Source organism: Neofelis nebulosa, chromosome 12 (assembly GCF_028018385.1).
Source record: "Neofelis nebulosa isolate mNeoNeb1 chromosome 12, mNeoNeb1.pri, whole genome shotgun sequence".
Taxonomy (NCBI): Eukaryota; Metazoa; Chordata; class Mammalia; order Carnivora; family Felidae; genus Neofelis; species Neofelis nebulosa.
The window spans coordinates 618,220-631,166 of NC_080793.1; the positions used below are offsets into that span (position 1 = coordinate 618,220).

Here is a 12,947-nt window from a genome sequence, read left to right on the forward strand (position 1 = left end):
CGCGCCCGGAGGCAGCATGAGCCAGGCCGAGCTGTCCACCTGCTCGGCGCCGCAGACGCAGCGCATCTTCCAGGAGGCCGTGCGCAAGGGCAACACGCAGGAGCTGCAGTCGCTGCTGCAGAACATGACCAACTGCGAGTTCAACGTGAACTCGTTCGGGCCTGAGGGCCAGACGGCGCTGCACCAGTCGGTCATCGACGGCAACCTGGAGCTCGTGAAGCTGCTGGTCAAGTTCGGCGCCGACATCCGCCTGGCCAACCGCGACGGCTGGAGCGCGCTGCACATCGCCGCGTTCGGCGGCCACCAGGACATCGTGCTCTATCTCATCACCAAGGCCAAGTACGCGGGCAGCGGCCGGTGATGCCCGCCCGGACCCGGACGCGGGCCTCGAGCGTGTCGTCTGCTGTACCTTCCCGCCAACTACCTCGGTGCGCACCGGGCCCCCGGGCCCCGCGGCCACAACGAGTCTGGCGCGCGCGTCCGCGCCCACGGGGGCCGCGCGGCGCCCGCTGCCAGGGGTCGACGCCCCCGCGCGGCCGCCCGGACCCGGGCCGAGGGCTTCCCACGGCCCCCGCCCTCCGCCTCGCGGTGGGGGGGGGGGGGGAGGTGGGGGCGGGGCGCGGGCTGCAGCCCCTTTGAAATTTGAGTCTCGCTACCAGCAAGTTTGGAGTCCCGAGACACCGGATCCTCCGGTCAAAATGTTTTCTCCCGAAGGTGGAAGGCGGGCGGCGGGGACGCCGGGCTCGGGGCGCTCCGCCGCCCGCAGGACCCGCGCCCGAAGCCCGCAGTCGCCCAGGGGCCACGGCGGGGCGTTTCCGGCCCGGACGCGCGACGGTGGAGACGCTCCGCTGTTCTTAGGGTTCTAAACTATTTATCATGTGTGTGTATATTTGTGGGTGAAGTTTGTGCGCCTGAATTTTTTTGTTTGGAAAATATTGTGCGTGGTCAATGTGGTTATAGGGGGGAAGATACTTTTTTTTTTTTTTTTCTTAGTCTTAAAACTAAAAACTTGAGTCTGTCATTTCTTGGTTGCACTGAAAACACCGCCCAGCCTGATGGTTTTCCCGTGCAGGTCCCTCTCCCTGCTTCTCACTCTCTCCCCTCCTCCTCCCCCCCCCCCCCGTACCCCCTCTCCTCCCCCTCCTGACACACAGGCACACAATTTTGGGAAGCCCCGGGGCTCCCTCTCCCCTCTCCCGTGAGAGAGGCCACCATCCCCCGAACCTGCTGGCTTTGCGAAGTTTCCTCGGGAGCACGGGTGCTCGGGTGTGGCGGTGATGGGGGCGGGAGGGGTCCTACCTTTTCTAGTGAGTTCTATTATAGTTAGTAGGTCGCACACTTTTTTAAAAAAGTAAATGGATTTGCCACATTTGAATGTCATAACATTTATGACAGAATATAAAATATTAACATATTTTAAGCCAAGTTTTAGGTGTATGTTTTGAATCTTGGTTATAAACCCAATTTTAAAGGGCGTTGTATCCAGCGTTGTGAAGGCAACAGTGTACCCATATTTATATTTTTATAAAATACCTATAAGACTGTGAATCTCTTGTGCTAATTGCTGAGTAAGTTGAAGGACTGTTTGGCCCCTTCTTCAGTCTCCCGGAGCTTCGAGGACCCGATTCGAATCCAAAAACCCTGTCATGGGGGGAGGGGCCGCGCGGGGACCTGGGCTGGAGGCGGTGCTTCCGCGTCACTTTCGGTCCCGAAAGGCGCCCTTCCTGGTCTCCGAGGTTCCTATTTTCTATGCAACCCCACACCCCTTGTTGTTTTGATCCTGGGAAATAAAAGGGAGGCTGAATTATTCAAATTTAAATGAGGCTTCCCCTGGGTAGAAGTGCCGCTGACCCTCCGTGCAGAAATGGGGAGCGCTTGAGGACACAGGTGGGTGGAGGCCCTTTGCGCGCGGCCGGTCACACTCGGGCGTCATCTGGGGCTTTTTATAAAACCCTGTGTGAGCAGAATATATTGATAATGTCAGTGAAACAAGCAGACATTGAAACTGAGGCACAGATTACTCCAAAAGGAGTTTTTCTGTATATTTTTTCTAGATGCAAATACCTTTTTAATTATGTTAATTAATGTTAAGACTTTCTAGGCTTATATGGAAGCTGTGTGTGGGTCCTGGTATGATCACTTCTAACTGGATAAAGTCTGCAGCACATTCCTGAGTGTACGATATAGACTTGTAGCCCAGCATGAAAAATTTATGAATAAATTTTTCATTGATTTTTTTTTTATTAAAAAAAAAAGTTTGTTGGTTTTTCTTAGTCTTGGCACCCAGGAGGAGGGTCAGGCTGCAACCTGCTAGTTGTGGGTGCCATCTACACAAAGCCTGGCTTGTTTTCACCTAAACACAGCCTGGTGAACTGGTCAGCCGCAAACCGGGACTTAGGAGGTGCCAGGGGTGGACCCACTTCCGCCCCGGGGGGGGGGGGGGGGGAACCTAGGCCACCCTGAGTGCATCCAGAACCAGCCCTCAAACCTTTTCCTCTGCTCCCTGGCAAAGCAGCCGAGGCCTTTTGCATGGAAAGTTCTCGAAGCTCTTCCCAATCCCTAGCCAGCCCGACGTGCCACAGGTCCTGGGAAGGACCAGGCCCCACTCCTGCCCACCACCACCTTCTTTTGCTGTGGGCTCATGCTGGACCACCTGCTGCGCAGAACGGGTATTTTTTGTAATTTGCGGGAACACCATAGTTGCTCTCTCCTGACAAGTAAAAGGCCAGTTTCTCCTCTCCGTCCCCTGGTGGCATCTGGGAGCTGAGCTGGGGAAGCCCCTGGAGCCGGCTGGTCCTCGAAGAGCACAGACCCCAAGTTGGACTTAGTGTCAGCCAGCGTCCCTGTGTGCGTGAGGAGAGCTCAGAGCAGGGTGTCTGCTGCTGGGACCCGCTAGAGGAGCAGAGACTCTTGGCACATACCCGAGCTGCCCTCGGGGTCCTGGGGCCTTACGGGAAAGGGGGGAGGGACACCAGAGCAAGAGGAGCCTGCCAGGAGAAGGGGGAGCCGGCAGCTTAAGACTTCCAAGGTGACAGCTTTTTCTCGGAGCTTCCAGACCCCTCTACAGCAGCCCAAGGGCTCAGGCTTCCCCGCCCCACAGACACACTGCCCTGTCCAAACTGGACGCTTTGGGGGCTGCGCCTTCCATGTTCCTACTTCGCACACCCTGCCCTGCTGGACCCTTGAGGGTTTTCTGAGCTCGTTTTTCTGTTGATTAAATCGGCCTTTACCTTCCCCTCAGCCAAGAGACCAGGGCCGGCTCTACCCTCGGACACACGCAGAGGTGAGTGGAATACTTGTTGCCAGTGAGCTCCCAGGGGAGGCGGTGTCCACTGGGCTGGCTAGCATGCGGGGCTGCGGACGCCAGCTGAGGCTGCCAGGCCTCGAAAGGGAGAGTTGCCACAAGAGCTCGGGCTTCGGTTGGGGTGTCTGGACCGTGAAGCCAGGCCCTGGGCACTCCCTGGGTGGCATGTGGGACAGTATCTCCAACCCCCACGGCAGAGGGAGGAAGCTGGCTTAGAACTAGCAAGTGATGCTTGTTCCTGGCCTAGGCTGCTGGGGAGGGGTCTGCTTCCCAGTGAGCCGCTGTCCCTGCAATCCCCTTAAAGCCCCACAGCGGAGAGGCCCATCGGCCGCCGGTGGAGCGTGGGCACCGGGGCACTTCCCAGGCACCCGCCGGTGGCTGTCTGCGGCTCCCTTAAGTCCTCCCTTGGAGAGACACCTTTGAGAAAGGCTTTGCGCTGCTCACAGGAATGGTCTCTCCAGCCAGGACAAAAAAGGAGGCCAGGCCCTGCTCAGCACCACAGCTCTGGGGGAGGCCTGCTGGCGTTCGGCTGCCTCTTTCCTTAGGTGCCCGCCGCCCCACTGCCTGGACCCTGGCTGTTGGTGAGGGCTCTCATGGGCATTTCATGGCCCTTTCGCTGGGCAGAGCCCTAGGAAGCAGATCCCGAACTACAGTTCTCCTTCTGCTGTCCGAGGTCAGAGCTGTGAACAAACCAGCAAACGGAGCAGTGCCGGCTCGTTCTCCAGGACCTCTGTGCTCAGGAACTGGCGGTAACTGCTGTGGGTGGGCCAATGGTGTCACCTGGGAGTCCCCCTCCGCCCCCAATGGGCCTTCAGGGGTGGAAGCATCCTCTCAAGTGTCTTTGTAGCCAGGATGGGAAAGAAGTCAGAGCTGACCTCTCCGCCTGGCCTCCAGGATTCTGCAGGTATGCACGTGGAGACCAAGCGAGGGGCCCAGCCAGGACCACCCAGGACACCCAAGGTGGAGGAGTCGGGGGGGGGGGGGGGGGGGGGGGGCAGGGCCTGCCCCACTCTCCCAGCCAGGAGTGATGGCGGCTCCAGTCCAACTGTCTGTCTCCCTGACCTGCCCCCAGCCAGACACAGGAAGTGTTTACTGTTGGAATGGATGCCAGAGACAGACCAGGAAATGCAGGAAAATGGTCAGCCAGAAAGAGTGAAGTCTAAAGTCAACAGGCGTGGGAGCCAGGACAGAGCCTGCCAGAGGAGGGAGGGCAGGATCTGGAGGCCAGATCAAGGGCCAAGGGCCAGGGAGGGGGGTTAGGAGAAGGAGAAGGGGCTGCCCTCGGTGTCCCCCAAATGTCTCCCAGCTCAGCAAAGGGTGGCACACGAGGGGTATGACACACGGGCCTGGCAGCTGGCTTGGCCAAGTGCCTCCCAACACCTCACAGGAGCCTGCCTAGAAGAGGCCGGTGTCCACCTGGAAGCTGTTGGAAGAGCAGGGGTGCCCCGCACAGGGGGCAGCTGGGGAACAAAGCCTGAGGCTGGGGTGTGAGGGCGTGGAGGACAGGGGGCCCTGGGAGGTCTGGGAACCTCCCAGACAGTTCCTCCAGAGGCCTCCTCCTGGGGCTTGGGGTCTCTGGAGGCCGCCCTCCCCCACCTCCCCCTGCACGCTCCGCCTCTGGGGCCTAGGCTCCCCGCCCCCCTTCAACACTCCCTCCCCTCCGTCGGGCTCATTCTTCTGCTTGGCTGTATGTCGGGCCGTCCCTCTGCGCGTCTGTCTGTCTTTCTTCTCTTGCCCCCTCCGAAGCTGTGGCCCCCATTCATTCTCAAGGCCTCTGCCCTTTCCTCCGAGCGGGTCCCCGCTCGGCGAGCAGCTGCTATGCTAATGAGGGCGGAGGGAGGTGGGGGACCGGCGGGCAGGGGGAGGCTGGGGGGCCAGGGAGGTGGGGGGGGGGGGCAGCAGAAGCTCAAGAGAGAGGCGCCAGTGGGGGAGTCCCGCTGGATGGCGCAGCTGGGGGGCGGGCTGGGGGGGGGGGCGGGCTTGGGTGGGGGAAACCAGCGTGGGGAGACTGGGGGCTCGACAGAGAGCGGGGGAGGGAATGCGATGGACGGTGGGGGCCCTGGCTGGGGGAGGGGGCGGACACTCACAAAGGCCGGGGTAGGGTGGGGGCACGAGGGCTGCCCCACCACCCCCAACTCAAAGCCCACCCTGGGCACCCACTCTCCAGGCGCGGGATGTAGCGGGTAGAGACCAGCTGTCATCTCTTTTCTGGGGTCACGGCCTAGGACCGTTCGGAGGTCGTCTCCCCCCTCCCCCACCCCCACCCCGCGCCTGGCACCGCGTCCCGAAGACACTGCTGCGCACGGGGACTGCAGTGCGCTTCCCACTGGAAGGGATCTGGCACTCACTCCCCACCCCCACCCCAGGAATGGATGGTTGGACACAGAGAGGGGTACGGGGTAGCCCCCCACAGGCGGTGCGTGAGGATCCCGGGTCTCGTTGAGACTGGGGAAGGGGCGGAGAGGGAGACGGGGACCCTGACCACCGTCCACCCTGAGTCCGAGAGGCTACGAGGGGTGGGAGGACCCCGCGAGCCTGGCTCTTGGCGCCCGGTGCGCCCCTGCCGGTTCTCGACCGCGTCCCCCGCCTCGGGCGAGAACCCACGAGTGGGGACGGCGGGCAGGGTCCCCGGCAACTCTCGCGTGGCGCGTCCCGCGCCGTAGCTGTCCCAGGGCGGGCTCGGCACCAGCGGGGGCGCCGGCCCAGGGCCGCGCGACGCGGGCTGTGCTGCCGCCCTGAGGCCGCGGCGGGCACTACGCCCACGAGCCTGGGGGTCCCAGCGTCCGAGGGAGACACGAAGCCCGCCGGCCTTTCGCCGCGCGCACGCACGCCTTCCCCGCCTGCTGAGAACACCCTGGAGCCCACCCCGGGTCTGAGGATGGGTCAGGTGCGTTGACCCCATAGCGGCTGCTGGCTGCTGCAGTCCCGGGAAGGAGACAGGGCCCGGGGAAGGGAGCCCGTTGCGGTCCTCATCAAGCGCTTGCCAGTGGTGTCCCGTCCTCCCACTTGGCCGAATAGGGAAGACAGGACATTCCAGGGCGCTGGGGCCACAAAGAAAGGATGGTCCACAGGACCCAGTATCTGTGGAAGCCCTGTGGCTACCACGTCACCCTTCAGGACCCGCAGGCCACCTCTCTCAGAACCAACAGGACCAGGCGTGGAGGTGGGGTGAGCCTGGAGCCTCGGCAGAGGGGGCTGGGAAGTGAGCAAGGCTCTGGTGGTCGGGTAGAGGCTGGCATTGGCAGTTGCAGACTCTTCCTGCTGTCCCCCCTGCCCACCCCGCCCCACAGGAAGCGGTTAAGCTGAGCACGTGCAAGGAAAGAATTTCTCTGCTCAAACTCTCGCCCGCTCAGCGCTGGAGCCTGGAGACCGGGTTTACACCTGGTACGGCCCCCCCAGTGCATACAACCCACCTCTGCAGGTCTGTGGGCCTCCTCACTGGTACCCCGTGGACAAGAACCCCTAAGGGAACCAAGCCCAAAACGTCCCATAAGCTTTCCAAGAAGATACGACAAAATTCAAAACAGCAGTGGTGTAAACAATACGATGCATTTCTCAAAGGAGAAGTCAGGGTAGGTGGTCCCCGGGTGGTCTGCGCTGTTAGAGGCCAGGCTCCCCGGATATTGTTCTGCTGTGCGGCGTATCGTTCACGTGACTCAAATGGCGGCCCAGCAAGTCTACGTTCCAGCCGACACACCGGAAGAACTGGAATTCGGATCCTCTCTTCAGACACGCTTCCTACGAGTTGCTCCGGCCACGTCTGCTCACGTCTCATTGGCTAGAACCTAGTCACATGACCAGTCTCGCTGCAAGGGAGACTGGGAAATGTAGTTTCTATTCGGCGCTGTCGCCCAGGTTAAGATGGGGTCTTAGAGGAAGAAAGGCTGCTAATTTGGAGGAGGGGAGGGGAGGTAGCAGTCCGTGCCTGCCTTGGAGACGTCGGCACCCAAGTTGTCAGGCAGGATTGTCTGTGCTTTCTGCCCTGCCGTGTTCTAACCGTCTGCAAACACACTAACAGTCTAGGTTTGGAAGTCTGTGCTTTCGAACCGTCCTAAGAATTAAAATACCCACCAATGGACCGAGCAGAAAGAACAGAGGGGCCCTCCTGAGCGCGGGAGAAACCAGCCTCGTGCTGCGCTGGGACTTCCGCCCCCGGGAGAAAGAGGACAGGCGCGAGGCTGGCCTCCTGCCGCAGTGTGTGCGCGGATCTGGGCCTGTTTTCCGCGGCAAGCAGCACACGCCGGAGCAGGTGGGCGATCCGAGGCCGTGCAGCCATCAGGAAGTTAAACTACTTTCTGCTCTCAAGGCTCAGGAAGGGCCCCAGGAAACCTCTGCTCCCCGCAGCCCAGAGCGAACAGAAATGTATGTAGATGTAACTTAGCCCTTTGCCCCCCCCGCCCCCCCCCCCCCCCGCACGTCCTTCTTCCGGGTTCTCTTCGCCTCAACCCCCCTCCCCCTTATCTTGGAGGAAAGTAATAAGTAACCCAGCACTTTGAATTCTCAAGGCCATGTTGTTAATAAAATACTCCTTCTCAAGGCTTCCTCTGATGTCTTTGGGTGGTTGGCTTCTTTTCATTTTATTTGAAGCTGAAAGAAAATCGTTAGGTTTATCATTTATATTCCTAAAAATCAACTTTATTGTGGTATAATTTACACACAATAAAATACAGCCATTTACAGTGCAGTAAGTGCCGATCAACGTTCATCACCACATAACTAATGCCATAATCAAAATATACGGTATTTCCATCACCCCCAAAAAGTTTTGCCATGCCCCCCACTCCGTGTCAATTCCTCCCCAGCTCTAGCTCCAGATTCGTACTGACCTGATTTCTCTCACCACGGATTAGTTGTGCCCGTTCTAGAATCGTATAGAAAAGGATTCGTGCAGGATGTACTTTTTTGGTGTTGCTTCTGACATTTGGCATAATGCTTTTGAAACTCAGCATGTTTCAATAATGGGTGTCGGTCTTTTTTTTCTGTGTGTGTGTGTGTGTTTCCACTAGAAAACTCTGGCTGGTAACACACCAAACACAGGATAGTTCTCAACGGTAATTTTCGTCAACAGAATGACTGTCCTCAATAAAAGGTGCTGGCATCACAAGGACACCGCAGAAAACCCTGAGGAGGGTGGGCACAGGCCCACCCCAGCACATCCCCCCCCTCCCCCGCCCCGGACCCAGCATTGCCAGTGTCCGTCGCAGTTTGTCTCCTCCTCCCGGACAAGGAGCCCTAAGAACTGAAAATCCAACCCCAGAGTGTCCACAGAGCCAGCCTCACCCAGGACAATGTGCGTCTCAATGCACTGAAGAGTGTGGGCTTGAGATCCAGGGCTCTTCCTTTGCCAGAGATAAGAGTAAGCTGTGTACTCACTTCACAGGGCCCGATATGTGAACTGCCATTCATGGGGTACAGTCGGTATACAAAAATCAATTGCATTTCTGTATCCTATCCATTAATATTTAGAAAATGAAACTTTAAAAATATCGTTACCAGGTGGGGGGGGGGGGGCACCTGGGTGGCTCAGTGGGTTGAGCGTCCTCCTTCGGCTCAGGTCATGATCTCACGGTCCGTGGGTTCGAGCCCCGCGTGGGGCTCCGTGCTGACAGCTCGGAGCCGGGAGCCTGCCTCGGATTCTGTGTCTCCCTCTCTCTGCCCCTCCCCCACTTGCACTCTGTTCTCTCTCTCTCTCAAACATAAATAAACATCAACAAAAATAAAAATTAAAACAAATACTATCAGGAAAATAAAAATGTAATCCACGCATTGGGAAAAAACCCTACAGTGTACACACCCAGGAAACAGCTCCCACCCGGGTCGTATAAAGAACTTCTGCCGCTTACAAACCAGGCAAGCCCCCAAGGTTTAAAAGGGGCAAAGCCAGGGGCGCCTGGGTGGCTCAGTCGGTTGAGCTTCCGACTTCGGCTCAGGTCACGATCTCGCGTGATCTCGCGTGATCTCGAGTGAGTTCGAGTGAGTTCGAGCCCCGCGTCGGGCTCTGGGCTGATGGCTCAGAGCCCGGAGCCTGCTTCCGATCCTGTGTCTCCCTCTCTCTCTCTGCCCCTCCCCCATTCATGCTCTGTCTCTCTCTGTCTCAAAAATAAATAAACATTAAAAAAATTTTTTTATTTTTTTTTTTAAATTTTTTTTTCAACGTTTTTTATTTATTTTTGGGACAGAGAGAGACAGAACATGAACGGGGTGGGGCAGAGAGAGAGGGAGACACAGAATCGGAAACAGGCTCCAGGCTCAGAGCCATCAGCCCAGAGCCTGACGCGGGGCTCGAACTCACAGACTGCAAGATCGTGACCTGGCTGAAGTCGGACGCTTAACCGACTGCGCCACCCAGGCGCCCCCAAAAAATTTTTTTTTAATGGGCAAAGCCAGACCAGGGCTCCACCTTGTAGTTGGCTGGGAAACGTGAACTGAAACAGCAAAAAGCACTACGAGCAGCTGGATTGGCTGGAAGTGAAAGCCTGACAACACCCAGTGTCGGCGAGTGTGTGGGCCAACTGGACGCCGTCTACACTGCCTGGGTAATGGTGTAAAAAAGGCACGGCCACCGTGAACACCAGTCCGGCAGTTCCTCACAGAGGTAAATACGTACCTACCCTCTGACCCAAGAGAAATAAAAACACATGTACGCAAATACCTACAAGAATATCCAAAGAAGCTGCCCTCTTCAGCCAAATACCGCAAACCATCCAAATGTCCATCACCCAGTTTTTAAACGGTAGGACACTCATGTGACCGGATGCTACTCCACAATAAGAAAGAACAAACCACTGGTACTTGCAACAGTGTAGACGGACTCCAAAACCAGTAGCTCAGGGGCACCTGGGTGGCTCACTTGGTGAAGTGGTTACGCCTCTTGATCTCGCTCAGGTCTTGATTTCAGGGTTGTGAGTTCAAGAGCCGAGTTGGTCTCCATGCTGGGTGCAGAACTTACCTTAAAACAACAACAACAACAACAACAACAACAACAACAAAAGTAGCTCAACACAGGAAGCCGGACATAAAGAGCAAACTTTATAAAATTCCATTTCCGCAAAGTTCCGTAATGGTTAATACTGACCTATGGTGGAAAGTGGCTTCTCCGGAGTGGGACAGACTCAAGGATCTTTCAGAGAATGTTCTCTATCTTGACAAGGGTGTGGGTCCCACAGATGTACAAGCTTGTCACAGCTCCTAGACCTGCGGGCGCACTGAAGACCTGATGGCTTGCTATATGCTAATTAACCTCAGTTTCAATAAAAACAACGAAGGATGTGCAGCCATATAATACAGTGTTGTTACTCCGTAAGAGACTTGAAAAAGTATTTAAACCTATGAGAAAATAACGGTCATCACATGTTTAAGTAACAATAGCAAGTCATGATATGCATTCATGAGTATATGTCTGTTTTTACACTAGAAAATATACACCAAAAATCTTTTAACTATCATAGTATCACATCATATAAATGACTCAGAAAGAAATCTAAGAAAAATGTGTAATCTCTCGACGTGCAAAACTATAAATCATTGCTGAGAGGTATTTAAAATTTTTTTTTTAACGTTTATTTTATTTTTGAGACAGAGAGAGACAAAGCATGAACAGGGGAGGGTCAGAGAGAGGGAGATACAGAATCCGAAACAGGCTCCAGGCTCTGAGCTGTCAGCACAGAGCCCGACGCGGGGCTTGAACTCACGGACCGCGAGATCATGACCTGAGCCGAAGTCGGCTGCCCAACCGACTGAGCCACCCAGGCGCCCCTACTGAGAGGTATTTTAAACACTAAGCTCCTACTGAGGAAGACATATGTATTCAGCGGGATGCTAATCAAAACCTCCCCAGTGCAGGGGCGCCTGGGGGGCTCAGTCGGCTAAGCACCCGACTCTTGATTTTGGCTCAGGTCACGATCTCCTTGTTCTCGAGTTCGAGCCCCACATCGAACTCTGCGCTGACAGCACAGAGCCTGCTTGGGATTCTGTCTTCCTCTCTCTCTGCCCCTCCCCTGCTTGCTCTCTCTCTCTCAAAAATAAATAAATAAACATTAAAAAACAAAAAAACAAAAAACCTCCACAGTTTGGGGAAGGATTTGTCAGCCTGACTCTAAAGTTGTTTTGAAAATGCGAAGGGTCAGGACAACATGGACCACGCTGTCCGGACACAAGACTCAGTGCAGAGCCTCACCAGCTCAGCCGTGCAGGCTGGCACAGAACGCACACACAGAGCAGGGCAGTTGAACGGGGTCTGGAAAGAGGGTCACATACACGCGAGAACTGACTCCTGATGACAGCTGCACTGGCTCAGTACTTGAAGAAAACAGAAACATTAAAATTTGACCCCAAGTTGTGCCATACACACAAATCAATTCCGGGGGGGTGGGGGTCGAGTAGACCTGACTGGAGGTACCGAGGGGCAAGACTCCACCAGATTAATTTGGGGGTGACATAGTTCAACCCATAACAGTACCCTAGTTGTTGTGGATTTACCTGTGCACAGAGATGTGGGAGATACGTGCAAAAATATTTAAGGCAACATTACTCACAATAGCAAAAATAGTGAAATAATAAAAACATTCAAATATCCATCAACAGAATGCAGTCGATTCCTAGAACAAAGTGTTTGCAGTAAGGACAATGGAGACTAGAGTGCAAGCTGCACCAGGGGTGGGTCTCACAAACACAATTCTGAATAAAGAAGCCAGACACAAAACAAAATGTGTGGTTCCACTTATATAAAGTTCAATCAATAGTCAAAACTAAAGAAGAAGGTGGCAACAGTTCCAGAATTGTAGACTGAGGAGCTCAAAAAATCCTGTCCCTCAAAAAGCAATAAAAACAAAAATTCTAGACTCTGGAAATTGATCAAAAACTTGGAGAAGCAGGGGTGCCCGGCTGGCTCAGTCAGTGGAGCATTGACTCTCGATCTCAGGGTTGTAGGTTCGAGCCCGACGCTGGCTGTAGAGATTACTTAAAAATAAAATCTTAAAAAAAAAAAACAGTATTGAGAAGCATTTCTTCAGATCTCTGAGAGGAAAGTGGGAGTCGGTGGTGTTTGGCCTGGGGCTGTCCCCAGTTTGCGTCACACAGGACTCATGCCAGAGTGGGACCAGCCAGAAGGGGACAGCCACCTTTGAAGTGACCTGGAAAAGTCCCATCATCAACCAGCGTTGCTACAATGTATTATCAAAAATGTCCAGTTTGAAACGGAAATATTAGGAGACAGGCAAACAAACAGGAAAGTGCAATTCACACACACGGTGAACACAGTAAGAACTGTGAGGGGGTCCCGATGTTGAATTTAGCAGATAGACTTCCAAGCAGCCAGTGTAAATGTTTGGAAAATAGCTTGGCAGTTACTTAAAATGCTAAAAACAGAGTTCCCAGGGGCACCTGGGTGGCTCCATCCTTAAGCGTCCAACTTCAGCTCAGGTCATGATCTAGTTTGTGAGTTCAAGCCCTGGAGTGATTGGGCCCTGTGCCAACAGCTCAGAGCCTGGAGCCTGTTTCAGATTCTGTGTCTCCGTCTCTCTCTGTCCCTCCCCTGTGCGTGTTCTCTCTCTTCTCTCTTAAAAATAAGTAAACATTTAAAATATTTTTTAAAATAAACAAACAAACATCTAAAAAAATTAAGGGGTGCCTCGGTGGGTCAGTC

General features: G+C 55.3%; 1 protein-coding gene across 1 annotated transcript; it reads left to right on the top strand.

The window, feature by feature from the left end:
* NRARP (NOTCH regulated ankyrin repeat protein) lies at positions 1-1,548 on the top strand. The gene has a single exon (XM_058693408.1). The coding sequence runs from the start codon at positions 17-19 to the stop codon at positions 359-361; it is 345 nt and encodes a 114-aa protein (XP_058549391.1). The 5' UTR covers positions 1-16; the 3' UTR covers positions 362-1,548.
* Positions 1,549-12,947: the final 11,399 nt, after the last annotated feature.

Excerpts from the sequence above, each read along its gene's own strand:
- NRARP (XM_058693408.1), top strand. The coding sequence starts at position 17 with ATGAGCCAGGCCGAGCTGTCCACCTGCTCGGCGCCGCAGACGCAGCGC.